This window comes from Suricata suricatta, chromosome 2 (assembly GCF_006229205.1).
Source record: "Suricata suricatta isolate VVHF042 chromosome 2, meerkat_22Aug2017_6uvM2_HiC, whole genome shotgun sequence".
Lineage (NCBI taxonomy): Eukaryota > Metazoa > Chordata > Mammalia > Carnivora > Herpestidae > Suricata > Suricata suricatta.
The window spans coordinates 4,883,110-4,896,750 of record NC_043701.1 but is presented as its reverse complement, the minus strand read 5'-3'; the positions used below and the strand labels follow the sequence as shown (position 1 = coordinate 4,896,750).

General features: G+C 45.1%; 1 protein-coding gene across 1 annotated transcript in view; it reads left to right on the top strand.

Moving 5' to 3' along the window:
- Positions 1-275: 275 nt before the first annotated feature.
- The window catches only part of GALNTL5 (polypeptide N-acetylgalactosaminyltransferase like 5), a 49,020-nt gene continuing 35,654 nt past the window's right edge, over positions 276-13,641 (top strand). The window contains exons 1-2 of the mRNA XM_029921217.1: positions 276-455; positions 7,800-8,101. Coding sequence (XP_029777077.1) covers positions 7,840-8,101 — 262 coding nt within the window. The 5' untranslated portion in view covers positions 276-455; positions 7,800-7,839. The remainder of the gene's footprint in view (positions 456-7,799; positions 8,102-13,641) is intronic.

Genomic DNA, 13,641 nt, shown 5'->3' with positions numbered 1-13,641 from the left:
GACTCATTTTTGGCTCCCTTGAGGTGTTCTGAAAGCTTCTTTTTGTCATGTTTATTTCAAAAAAAAAAAAGCTAAAAAAAAAAAAAGCTAAAAATGAGACTTTTCATATTTCCTCGGCTGAGGAATGAGGATCCCAAGACTCTCTGGAAGGGCCCTTTGAAATCTGGAAGTCCTGGATTCCACCTGCTGCTTCCAGCTTCTAGGCAGGGGTCTCCGGCTGCCCTGTGTGATGTCACAGGGCTTTGTGACACAGCCTGATGCTGCATCACGTGCAGTGCTAGGCCAGCACGGCAAGCTGGTACAATGGAATATTTGCTCAGAATCCAAACACCATAAAGTCAGTCATTCAGAAAAAAATCTCATCTTTCAGATCGTTCAGCCCAGACTCCTGCCTAATTTCACCTGTGACTCAGGTTAGACAACATATCAGCTACAGAGTGGCCAACGTCCCAATGGTAGGTGGGTAAGCTCAGTGTGCTGAACGAAGTTGGGGGGCGGGGTGCCTTCCACCTGCAGTCAGCGGAAGCGGCACATCAAATCACTGAATCTTGAGTGGGATGCTGGCTCTGGGGATCAGGGTTAAGAAGGTCTGATTTTTAAGAAGAGGTTACAGCTATGCCCCTCTAGAGGTAGACTGGACATTGTGATGAGTTCAGTTCTGAAAATCTGATGACTTATCGGAAACTTAGCTGTGGCAGCACCTACAGCATAGCATGTCTTCTTGACCCTAAAACCTCACACTTTGAAAGGAACTCAATGACGGTGAGTCCAGATTTAGTTTAGGGCTTTGGGATATCAGTGTGTACATGTGTGTGCACCTGTGTGTGCATGTTTGCACATTTGGTGGGAGTGAGGGTGGGGGAGAGATGAGGTGCACATTCCAGAGAACAAGCAGGGAGCTCTGCTTTAGGAACACATAGGAGAAAAAAAGCTTACATTGGTAAAAAATTTTTTTAAATGGAGGAGGCTAATTTTCCTAAGTGTTCACATGTAAGGAATTTCCTCCAAATGTTCTTAATATACTGAGAATCTTTCTAGAAAATATGGACTTACTTTCTTTTCCAGTAATAATCCTATCATGACCCCACATGGGTATTTTGTATATGCAATCTTCCTCCCCCTCACTTAGGTTCTTCATTAGTTTCTAATTGCTTTTGGTGTCCAGTGAAAGTTAAAAGTGTCAAAATGTGGTTTTCAATCACGCAAAGTGAGGGTAATAGAAGTTGAACACTTTCATTCTCTTCCCACTTATTTGAATCTGCCCATTTCTCCCAGTTAGAGGCTATCTTCTTCCCTTACACATTTGACACTTTTTCTTTGCATAATCAACTATTGCATTTTTGAAGTGTAGTTTGTCCAGTCGATCGGCCTTCATTGTGCAACCGGGATCTTTGTCAGGGTGTTAAATCGTATGTCTTGAGACAATGTTCCTATATGAATAAATGCCCCAATTTATTATTATCATCATCGTCATGTTTTGAGAGAGCATGCACACATGAGTTGGGGAGGGGCAGAGAGAGAACAGGAGGGGGGGGAGAGAGGGAATCCCAAGCAGGGTCCACACTCAGCTGGAGCCCATGTAGGGCGCATCTCACGGAAGCAAGATCATGACCTGAGCAGATATCAAGAGTGGAAGGCTTAAATGACTGAGCCACCCAGGCTCCCCTACTCTAATCCAATCTTACCCCCCTTCCTTGATCTAGAATCCTCAGGGCTCAGCCCAAGCACACCCTGATCCGGTTGGATGGTGATGCGTGGGCTCTGAGTTCCTTGGGGACACTCTCTTTCCTCCCTGAGCAGGACTAGCACATTCCCAACCAGGCTATGCTGTCACTCGAGCCTAATTATTGATCTGGTGGCCCGGAGAGGACGGGGGCGGGGGGGGGGGGGGGGGGCCAGAAGGAGGGTATGTGTAACTTGTGAAGCATCCTGAAGCAGAGGAGCAGTGGGCCATTTCTGCAGGTCCAGGGAGTGGGTCTCCATGGCTCTCCACGCACACACCCCCATCCCAAGTCTTAGTGTCTCCCTCCTTCCCTGGACAGAAGACTAGACAAGGTTGAGAAGTCACCTTCCTTGAAGTATATAGCTGCCCTGTCACCAAGGCCTGCACATGCACACGATTCTCCGCGATCTTGGCCCTTCCCGTGCACCTGATGCAAATCCCTTTATGTGTTGCTAACGAGGTCAGATTGATACTTTGTCTTTAGTGGCAATTAACACCCTCAGTCTCTCTTTGCCTTTCTCAAATGCATCTATAGCACTCAACAGTGGACATTTTAATTCCTTGGCTTTTATAATTACTTCTCCCTGCCCCCATCTCTCAAATGCACCAACCAGAACGTTCCTTCCCACCCGCATTCCATCCCAGTTGACCACTGGTGAAGCTGTAACAAGCACACTGCTCCAACCTGCCAGAGGCTATCAGAATGCTGCCTTCCCACCAGGCGGGAGGAGGAAGTGGGGGGCCCTCAAGGCCGGCCGGCTGGCGGTGATGCACCCCCAAATCCCATTTTGGTGTCTGTTTCCCAGGACCACCCCCACCACCGACTGTTGTAGGTCAAGTTCCTCAGGAAACAGACTTCGAGACTGAGATTTGCATGCAGGCCCTTTATTCCTGCAAGCAAAGGAAACTGAGTCAAGCAATGTTAACCTTAAAAAGAAAAAAACCTGCTCCAGGGCGCTTCAGTTGGGTAAGCCTCCGACTCCGCTCAGGTTGTGATCTCACATCTGGTGGGTTCGAGCCCCATATCGGGCTCTGTGCTGATAACTGGAGCCTGGAGCCTGCTTGGAATTCTGTGTCTCCATCTCTCTCTGCCCCTCCCCCGCTCGTACTCTCTCTTTAAAAATAAATACATACTATAAAATAATAAAACCAATGGTTATTTTGCCAGCAAAAAAATTAATTTAGTTATAGCAGAGAATCACAATTCCACACGAGCAAGCTAAAGCATAAGCAAGTCTGCAGAAGTTTTTAAAAAAGGTTCTTTTATAGAGAAAAGGAGGAGCGTTGGCAAGGCTGTTGTAAACTAAAAGTCCATTGGAGAAAAATGGGCGTTCGAAGTATAGTGGCTCCTCATTGGCTGAGCTGTGACTGTCCCTCATTGGCTGGGCTGTTGCCGGGGAGGAGAAACCTTCCCTTCCTCCTACAGGGATAGGAGAGTACTGTCCCCTGCAAGGTGCTCCAGGTGTTGGGTCTGCAATTGAGAAGGCGTGCTGGGCGTGAGAGCGCCCCCTGCCGGCCTCCGGGCGCCATTCTGAACGAGGTTTCCTCTCCATTTTCACAAGAGAAAGAGGCTAGCTAGTGACGCGGTTATCCTGGGGACCTCTGTCAGTCCCCTGGACAGCTCTGGGTGGGCTGGACGGGTCTTCGGTGTCATCTCAAGTTGGAACAGGCGAGTTGGGCTCATCAGCCAGTCTTTAAACATGAGTGCCTTCAGGGAGGGGGAACCTTGGACGAAGCAGCTCGCCCCCACCAGCGGTAATTCTGGAGAAGGGACTCGGCCATGAACCAGTACTCCGGGCAGCGGGGTCCCAAGCAGTGGGACGACCCAGCACCACTGCAGAAGACATTATATCCAGGTGTGTTCAGGTGTCTGGGGGGCAAGGTGCTGCCCTGGCGGTTGGATGCCATGGAATCGTGGGGGGGTCCTGAGTTCCGTGGGGGAAGCATGGTCTCTGCCGTGGCCAAGAGCAGTAAGAGCCAGAGCGGGTGTGCAGGCTGGTGCCCAGGGCTGGCCTGAGGTCAGAGCTGCAGAAGCCCGACGCTGCCCCGAGTCCGAGAAGGGATAAACACGGGGCCCAATACCGCATGGCCAAATGCCAGGAAGACACTTGAATAGACTCAGTGTGAGGACCCACACCAGAGGGTGCTAGAAAGAGGGCGAGGCAGGAGTGGGTGGGGTTGATATCCTTGATTCCTTCTTCCAGCTGCTGGGATGTCACGTGATTTAAAGGGTTGGGATGGGAGAGAAATGGCTGCTAAATACACATGTGTTTACAATGATGTCCTTCCATAGACACAGTTTGGAATCTTTACTTTTAAAATGTTTATCAAAGTAATGCATACATAAAAAATAAAATAAAATAACAAATCTTATAAAGAGAGTCAGCAGCCCCCTAATTTCCACCCTAATCCCCAGTACATCTCCCCAAAAGCAATGACTTTAGACTCTTTTAATATATGTCTTATGACAGGTAAATCTCCATCTTTAAAGTCATAGTCTTAGGCTTCTGCTTCTTGGCTTATTTTACACATTAGCTTCATTTTTCTTACATGACTTTTGTTTTTAAAAATCTTCTTCCCCCAACTGCCCAGGGCGCCTGGGTGGCTCAGTCGGTTAAATGCCTCACTCTTGGTTTCAGCTCAGGTCATGATCTCACAGGTCATGAGTTTGAGCCCCGTTTCAGACTGTGCTGACAGTGCAGAGCCTGCTTGGGCTTCTCTCTCTCCCTCTCTCTCTGCCCCTCCCCTGCTCTTGCTCTCTCAAAATAAATAAACATTTAAATAAATAAATAAACTCATATCTTCTCTATGAAGCTATGTGATGTTTTGATTAATACAGTAGCCAATGTCTACAGCTTCATCACTACAAACATCCTTCCTTAATTTTTCCTACCAGGTAGGTCATCTCCTTGCACTTCCCTGCCCCCAAAGAATCCATCAAATGTGATATTCTTTTGACCCATCTCCTTTTGGGGGAGGAGCTGAGTGCCAGAGCTCACTAGAGCCCCCATTCCAGTGTGGGCCGCCTCCTTCCTGGGCTGGACCCGCCATCCTGGGTCATGTCTTATTAGTTTACTCTTTGTTTTGCTGACATTTGCAATCAATGCGAAGTTTCCCAAAAAAGGATCCATGGAGTGTAATTTTTTCTGAGCCCTTTGCAGATCTAAAAGTATCTTTTTACTAGTTAGAGACTGGCATGAAATATCACCTCTCTCAGTTTTGTCTTTTGTTTTCCCTGATGTCATTTTGCTGTGCCTTCCAGAATATTCCTTTCACATGATTTTCCAACCTTCTAATAATTAAAAAATTTTTCCAGATGGGGTGTCTGGGTGGCTCAGTCGGCTGAGCATCCGGCTTCAGCTCAGGTTATGATCTCGCGATTCGTGGGTTTGAACCCCGTGTTGGGCTCTGTGCTGACAGATAGCTCAGAGCCTGGAGCCTGCTTCGGATACTGTGTCTCCCCCTGCCTAAGCTCGCTCTCTCTCTCTCTCTCTCTCTCTCTCAAAAATAAATAAAACATTAAAAAAAATTTTTTTTAATTTCCCAGTCATGTTTTAAGTGTCCACAGCTTCTTTTAGTTCTGTAATTGATCCTTTTTTGAAGCCTGCTTTCCTGGTTTTCTGAATGTAGCATCTTCTTAGCTCTCTCTGAGCCATCAAATCAGTGTTTTGATTTTTTTGAAAGCTCTCACTTATTTGTCCCCCTTTTCTGGTTCTCTGCATATTTCCTTTCTTTCTGGAGGCCTTCTTCAAATGGCTAGGTCAACCCTTGGCGTTTGTGTCGGTTTCCCAGGACTGCTGTCACAGCATGCACAGGTGGGGGCTCCGGCTGTTTCTCTCCTCCCAGTTCCGGAGCCTGGGAGTCCCAGACCCAAGTGTCCACAGCGCTGATTTCCTCAAGGACTCTCTTTGGCTCGCAGATGGCCGTCTTCTTGCCGTGTCCTCACGGGGCCTTTCCTCTGTGCGTGCACCCCGATGTCTCTTCCTCTTCTTGCAAGGACACTGGTCCCACTGGATTACAGCCCACCCATGTGGCCTCATTTAAACCCAGTTACCTCTTGAAAGTCTCCAAATAGTCACACGGGGAGTTGGTGTTTCAACATATGGTTTTGGGGAGGACACAGCCCCCTGCATAACAGCATTCATTCCAGTTATAAAATGGGACACTAACCCCCTGATGGGAATCCCTGCCTCTGGCCACAGGTGCGCTGTCTTTAAGGTGACACATGGCATTGGCTGCTGTGGCGGACACAGGTTTCAGTCTGTGGGACCCATCTTCTCACCATGGAACAAGGTTCCCATCTCCTACCTCGGGTATAGCTGCCAGGAGCCTGTGTGTGAGATGGGAAAACGGGCAGGGCGACCGAGACTTCCAGACCAAAGGGACTCCACTCTTGACTTCGGCTCCAATCTTGTCTCATGTCTCTGGAAAAGAAGTTGCCAGACTCAGCTCTTAACTCTTCTGTGCGGGGAGGGGCAAGGAGAGAGCTCCGCTATAGACAGAGCCTCCCACCCCACACCTGGCCTGCCTGTGCCCCCAGCCCCCAGCCCCCCTGGGCGCACTTGGGGTCCTGGCATCCTCTGGCATCCTCTGGCTTCCACGTCGTTACCTCCTGTCTAGCGGCTCCCTGCCTTCCAAACCCAGGTTGAAATCCCATGCACATTGAGGTTCCCTCAACCACTCCTCTCCCAGGAGAGTTTTCAGATTGCTTTTTTTAATTTTTCTTATATCTCTCTTATTTATCTTGAGAGACAGAGACAGAGAGAGAGGGAGACACAGAATCTGAAACAGGCTCCAGGCTCTGAGCTGTCAGCACAGAGTCCAACATGGGGCTCGAACCCACAAACCGTGAGATCATGACCTGAGCTGAAGTCAGATGCTTAACTGACTGAGCCACCCAGGAGCCCCGAGGGTTTTCAGATTTGTTTGTATTCACCATTGAGTCAAGAAGGAAAGGGTGCAGACACACATATTCAATCTATCAGCTCAAAAGGATGACTTTTTTCTTCTTTGAGAAATTTTGAGACATTTCCACCAAAAGGGAAATATACAGAAAAATATCATGAACACACTGTGTACACATCATCAAGCTTTATCATCCAGCTTTATAATTTTGCCCCATTTACTTCAGAGATACAAAAAAAAAAAAGCATTAGGAACACAGTGGGGGTGCTTCCTTCTTCCCAGTGCCCTCCCCCCATGGGGGTAATCACATCCTAAATTTGGTATGCCATTGGCCAGCAAGCATGGGCTTTCCCAACATTGCCGCATACGGCTGCATCCCTAAACAAATGCACTGCCTTCACATTCTCCATACGCATTTAGGCAGCATCACGCCCTACTTGGTCTTTCATGCAACATTATGGTGTTTACAGTATCAATACACGTAGCTCCAACCGACCTCTGTTGAGGGAATAATTCACTTTGTCAATTCTGTTGAGGGTAACAAGTTGCATGTCGTTTTTACTACAGACGTTACTGCAAGAGACATTCTTGCACGTATCTTGGGATGCATATGAGGGTCTCTGTGTTCCAGGGATAGAACTGCGTCAGCATGCCATTTGTACACATTCAGCTGAACTAGATAGCGTCAAAATGGTTGTACCATTTCACAGTCACATCCGCTGTGGACCGATTCCCGTTGTCCACTTTCTTCCCAGCACGTGAGACTGTGTGCTTTTATATTAAACAGGCTAATTGGTGTCAAGTCAGATTTTTAAAACAGAGATTTAGACTAACATTCCAAGACAGATGGAGCATGCATAAGGAATGAGTAAACCTTTTGCTTTCTTTCCTGTGGCAGTGGGCTCAGGAGTGCAGGCCAATTACTTGAAATGAGAGTGTATGTTTTATAAGTATGTTATGCATTTTGACCTGAAGTAAGTGATCTTCTGAATACCAGTTTTAAGAGTTTTCGCTAACAGAAAACGAGATAGATTCAATCGCCTCAAAGTATATGACGAATACATAGAAATGATTCTGTTTTTAAAACACTGAAATTTGAATTTAAACCAAGTAGATGATCTCTAAGTCACAGAAATATCTAAATAGCTTCTCTTAAATCCTTCCTATTTAGGAAATTTTTAAAATGAGCCTTCGAAAATGCTAGGTTTGCAATGAGAGGCATTATAATTCCAAGTTTATTGTATGTCTTCTTGATATTTGGGATCTGGACGCCTCTGTTGTATATACTTATTTACCACAATCATGTGAACAACTTCGAGAAGAAAACCCAGGAGCCTGCCTCAATTTGGTCCCTTGAAAGAAATTTGCCTCGGCAAGTTATCCATGACTCAGAGCAAATCCCAGGACCGTATGTGAGATATGAAAGACCTGACGAAGATGAAACCAAAGAAGAGAAATCCTTTTTAAAAATGAGTAAGTATTTTGATTTTCTCCATTAGCCAATTTAAGGGGGAAAATATATGATTATATATATATATATATATATATATATATATACACATATATATGCGTATATATATATATATATACACACACACACACACACATATATATATATAAATTATAAATAATTATATGGGAGAGCACGGGCGGGAGGGACGGAGGACGAGAGAGAATCTTAGGCAGGCTCCACACTCAGCATGGAGCCCAAGGTGGGACTTCATCCTAAAACCCTGGGATTATAACCTGAGCTGAAATCAAGTCAGACGCTCAACCGAATGAGTCACCCAGGTGCCCCACAACATTATATGTCTTTAAGGTATTTGTAGACATTCTGCAATGAATCGCAGTGCTGCAGTAAATACGGATTATAAGGCTTTGTGTGGACATATTTTGTTTCTCTTATGTAAACACAGATGGGATATAGGTAGGCATATGCTTACCTTTAAAGAAAATGACAAAGTGGTTTCCAAGGTCGGTGCGCCACGTAAATGCCCTCCCGCAGCAGATGAGAATCCCTTTGCTCCAAATCTTCGCCAACATTTGACACAGTCAGCTTTTTAGATTTTAGGTGTTCAGGTGGGTAAGCAATGGTATCATTGTGGTCTTACCCTGCATCTTCCTGATGACTAATAGTTTTGAGCACCTTTTCCTTGGTGGCCAGCCATGTACCATCTTTTGTCAAGTATCTCTCCAAGTCTTGTCCATGTTGGAACTGAGATGTTCGTCTTCTGATTTTTAAGAATTTTTTAAATGTCCTCTGATTCAAGTCCTCTGATATGTGAGTTGCAAATAGTTAGTACAAGTCTCTGCCTGGTCTTTTTACTCTCTTCTTTTTTATCGACAAAAAGCACTGTGTTAGTTTTAGTATAGATCATAATGATTTGATACATGTATATATTGTAGAGTGATCACCACGATGAGTTTTGTTAACGTCCATCACGCACACGGTTAAAATTTTTTTTCTTGTGATGAGATCCTGTCTTGGCAGCTTCCAAATATACAATCTAGTATTGTTAACCATATGTAAACACCTAGGTTTGGGACAGATGGGATTGTCGCCCCAGTGTATTTTTTTTTCCCTCTTTTGAGTGGTGTCATTTAAGAACAATTTTATTTTATTTTATCCTATTATTTTTTATTTTTACTTATTTTCCTTATTTGTTATTTATTCATTCGTTTAATCATTCGTTTATTTGTTTGTTTATTTGTTTTTGAGGGAGAGAATCTTAAGCAGGAAGCATGGAGCCCAGCTCAGGGCTCAATCCCACAACCCTGGAATCGTGACCTGAGCCAGAATCAAGAATCAGATACTTAACCAAGTGAGGCACCCAGGCACCTCTAAGAAGAATGATTTTAAATTTTGATGTTCAATCCATCCCATTTTCTTGTATGATTCATGTTTTTTATGTTTTATCAAAGGAACCTTTGCTTACCTCAAGTTCACAAAAGATTCGGTTCTGTGTTTTCTTTTAGACATTTTAGGTTTTAAGTTTTACTTTGTATATTACATTAGGGCCACAGTCCATTTTGAGTGAATTTCTGTGATGCTGTGGGGTAAGGATCAATGTTCATTTCCCCATGTGGATATCCATTTCATCCAGCACCATTGAATCTTGTCACCTCTGTCAAAAATCAAGACTGTTTTTGTTGGGTCTCTCTCTGAAGTCTATTTTCATTCTTTTCAAAAATTGTTTTGAGGCGCCTGCATGGCTCAGCTGGTCAAGTGGCTGACTCGATTTCAGCTCAGGTTATGATCTCAGTTTGTGAGTTCGAGTCCCACACCGGGTTGTGAGCTGACAGTTTGGAGCCTGCTTGGGATTCTCTCTCCCTCTCTCTCTCTACCCCTCCCCAATGCTCGCTCTCTCTCTCTATCTCTCTCTCTCTCTCTCTCTCTCTCTCTCTCTCTCTCAGAATAAATAAAACTTGAAAAAAATGGTTATTCTAGATCTTTTGCTTGTTGATATAGGTTTTAGAAACAGTTTGTCAATGGCTACAAAAAAGCCTGCTGGGTTTTGTTTTGTTTTGTTTTGTTTTGTCTTGAGAGAGAGAAAGCAGAGGAGGGGCAGAGAGAGAGAGAGAGAGAGAGGGGGAGAGAGAGAGAATCCCAAGCAGGCTCTTTTGATTTGTTGAATTTTCATTTTCATTCGGTTCTATATATTTTTATATTCCCTTTGAGACTTTCTCTTTCGATTACTTGAAAATAGATTGCTTAATTTCCAAGTCTTTGAATAATCTACTGTCTACTACTGGTAGTTTGATTCATTTACAGTCAGAAAATGTGCTCTGTATGATTTCAATTCTTTTAGGGTTTTTTTGAGGTTTGTTTTATGTGCCAGGATATGGTCAATGTCTGGTGACGGCTCCATGCACGCTTGAAAAAAACGTGTATTTGTTCTTGTTGGGCACGATGTTCTTTCTACCCACATCACTTAGATCCTGTTGGGTGCTTGTGTCCTTCAGTTCTTCGGTGCCCTCGCTGAGTTTTTGCCTAGTAGTTTTCAGTTGCTAAGGGTGGGGGTTGACGACCCCATCTGTATCTATGGACTTGTCAGTTTCTACTTTAACTCTATCAGCTTTTGCTTCATGTATTTTGAGACTGTTTTTTGATGCATTTGTATTTGGAATCATTATGTCTTGCTGGTGCACTGATCTTTTTATCATAATGTAATGTCTCTCTTTGTCTCTAGTAATTTTCTCTGGTCTATTTTATCCAATATTAATAGAGTCACTTCTGCTTTTATTTTTTAAGTGGGCTCCATGCTCAAAGTGGGAACTAAACTCATGATCCCTGGATCAAGAGTCACATGCTAAGGGCACCTGGATGCCCTGGTTGGTTAAGCGTCCGACTTCAGCTCAGGTCATGATCTCATGTTAGTGGGTTCGAGCCCCGCATCGGGCTCTGTGCTGACAGCTCAGAGCCTGGAGCCTGCTTCCGATTCTGTGTCTCCCTCTCTCTCTGCCCCTCCCCTACTCGCTCTCTGTCTCTGTCTCTCAAAATAAAATAAAGACATAAAAAAGTCACATGCTCTACCAACTGACCCAGCCAGGCATCCCAGCTGCTTTTTTGATTAATATTTGCAAAAATACATTCTTCTATCCTTTTGCTCTCTATCTAACTGTGTTTCGTTGAAGTAAGAAGGCATATTATTGGAACATTTGTTAAACCTACTGTCAGTCTATGCTTTTAGTTGGTACATTTAGATCATTTGTATTTACGACAGTTATTGATGTCAGCATTTCTCAGCCAGTTTGTTTTTCATTTCCTCTATTTCTCAACCTCCTGTTTTCCTTTTCTTACCTTTTTGTGAGTTACAAAATTCCATTTTGATTTATTTTATAGTTTAAAAAAATTTTTTTAAATTTATTTTTGAGAGAGAGAGAGAGACAGAGACAGTGTGAGCAGAGGAGGGTCAGAGAGAGACAGGAACACAGAGAATCTGAACACAGGCTCCAGGCTCTGAGCTGTCAGCACAGCCCAACGCTGGGCTCGAACCCACGAACCGTGAGATCATGACCTGAGCCTAGTCGGATGCTTAACTAACTGAGCCACCCAGGAACTCTTGTAGTTGTTTTTTGTTTGTTTGTTTGTTTAACCAATTGCTTTGTACGGTTTCACTAGTGGTTGCTGTAGGTATTACGCAATCCATCTGTAACTTATCAGTCTCCTTGAATTGATGTTTTTCCACTTCAGGTAAAGTAGAGTATAAAACGGTCCTTAACCCTCCTCACTTAAAAAGTATAGGTGTCTTCAGTACTGAGCGCCACATTATCTGGTGTTATAATTGTTGCTTCAGACACCAAATATGATTTAAGAAACTCATGAGAGGGGTGCCTCCATGACTCAGTTGGTTAAGTGTCTGACTCAAGTCATGATCTCACAGTTTCTGAGTTCAAGCCCCACATCAGGCTCTGTACAGACAGGGCAGAGCTTGCTTGGGATTCTATTTCTCCCCCTCTCTCTCTGCCCCTCCCCTGCTTGGTCTCGCTCTCTCAAAATAAATAAATAAACATTTTTTTAAATTAAAAAAAGAGAGACTCACGGATAGGACAGCTATTATTTTATCCCTATTTTTATCCATTTTGATGCTCTTTTTTTTCCTGCAGTGCCACACCTCCTTCCGTTATCATTTCCTTTTTGTTTAGAGGACATTCTTTTGCTTTTCTTTAAGGGCGGGTTTGCTAGTCACTGATTCTTGGTTTTTCTTTACTTAGGAGTATCTTTATTTTGTCACAAGTCCCAAAAGATATTTTTGCTGGATATAGAATTTGCTGCTGACAGTTCTTTTCTCACAGCGTTCAAGAATATTCCGCCACTTCCTTCCTTCCCCCATGACTTCAAATGAGAAACCCACGGCCGTTCAGAGTGATCTTCTGAGTCCTACTTCTCTTCTCTCTGCTTTCAAACGTTTTCCTCTGTCTTCAGTTTTCAGAAGTGTAGTTATGTGTCCTGACATGCATTTCTTTGGTTTATCCTGCTTGGGGTTTTGCTCAGCCTTGCGAATCTATAGATGTCCAGCTTTAGCCAAATTCGGGAACTTTCCAGCCTCATTTCCAAGAGTACGAGCTCAGTCCTCCGCTGACTCCTGCGCTTCCAGGGCTCCGATAACACAAAGACCAGCTCTTGATCATCAGTTTGCAAGTTCCCGAAACTCTCTTTTTTCCTATCTGCTTTCTCTGTTCAGATTTGATGGATTCCACCCATCAGCCATCACTGACCACTCTCCTGTTAAGCCGGTCCAGTGGGTTTTTTTGATTTAGACCCTTGTGTTTTTCAATTCTATATTTTCCTTCTTTTAAAATATAACGTCTATTTCTTTGCTGAGACTTTTCCTTTTCCATCTGTCCCCAGGCTTATGAGGATACTTTAACATGTCACGTCGGAGTATCCCGACCTATGGTTCATCTTGGTATTGGCGGCTCTTGGTTATCTTTTATTCCACTTGAGAGCTCCGGTTCTTGGCATGACAAGGGGTTTTCTATCGTATTCTGGGCGTTTGGGCTACTACAAAACTCTGGGTCCTAATTAAGCTTCTTTATTAGCAGACCATCCCCTGCTGAGATGAGGCACCAGGGGCCAGTGGGCGGTGTTCTCTGCTTCCCTCTGGGCCTGCCTACACCATCCCAACAGCCCGGGATCAAGCGCCTATACTGCCTCCGGGGGGGGGGGTGGCCGGTCAGCGCCCCGGCGGGCCTCCCGGCGGGCCTCACGGACAGCACGGAGACAAGGCAGCAGAGTCAGTCTCCAGACTTGCATAACCTGCTTCTCCCACGGCCACCGGCTGGGGTGGAGGTGTGGCTCTCCACCGGGCCCTGCTGACAGGGGGGACAGGGGCCACGTGGAGCGGTGACTAGCAAGTCTCGTGGCTGCCAGGTAGGTTTGGAGGCCCGGCATACTACTGCCATGGCTCTATCTTGGGGAGAATCAGAGCCCCAGCTGGTCCCCCCAGGCCGGCTCATGGAGGGTCAGCTCCCCGCTCAGCCTGCCCGCACCGCCCAGAGCACTGCCGGCT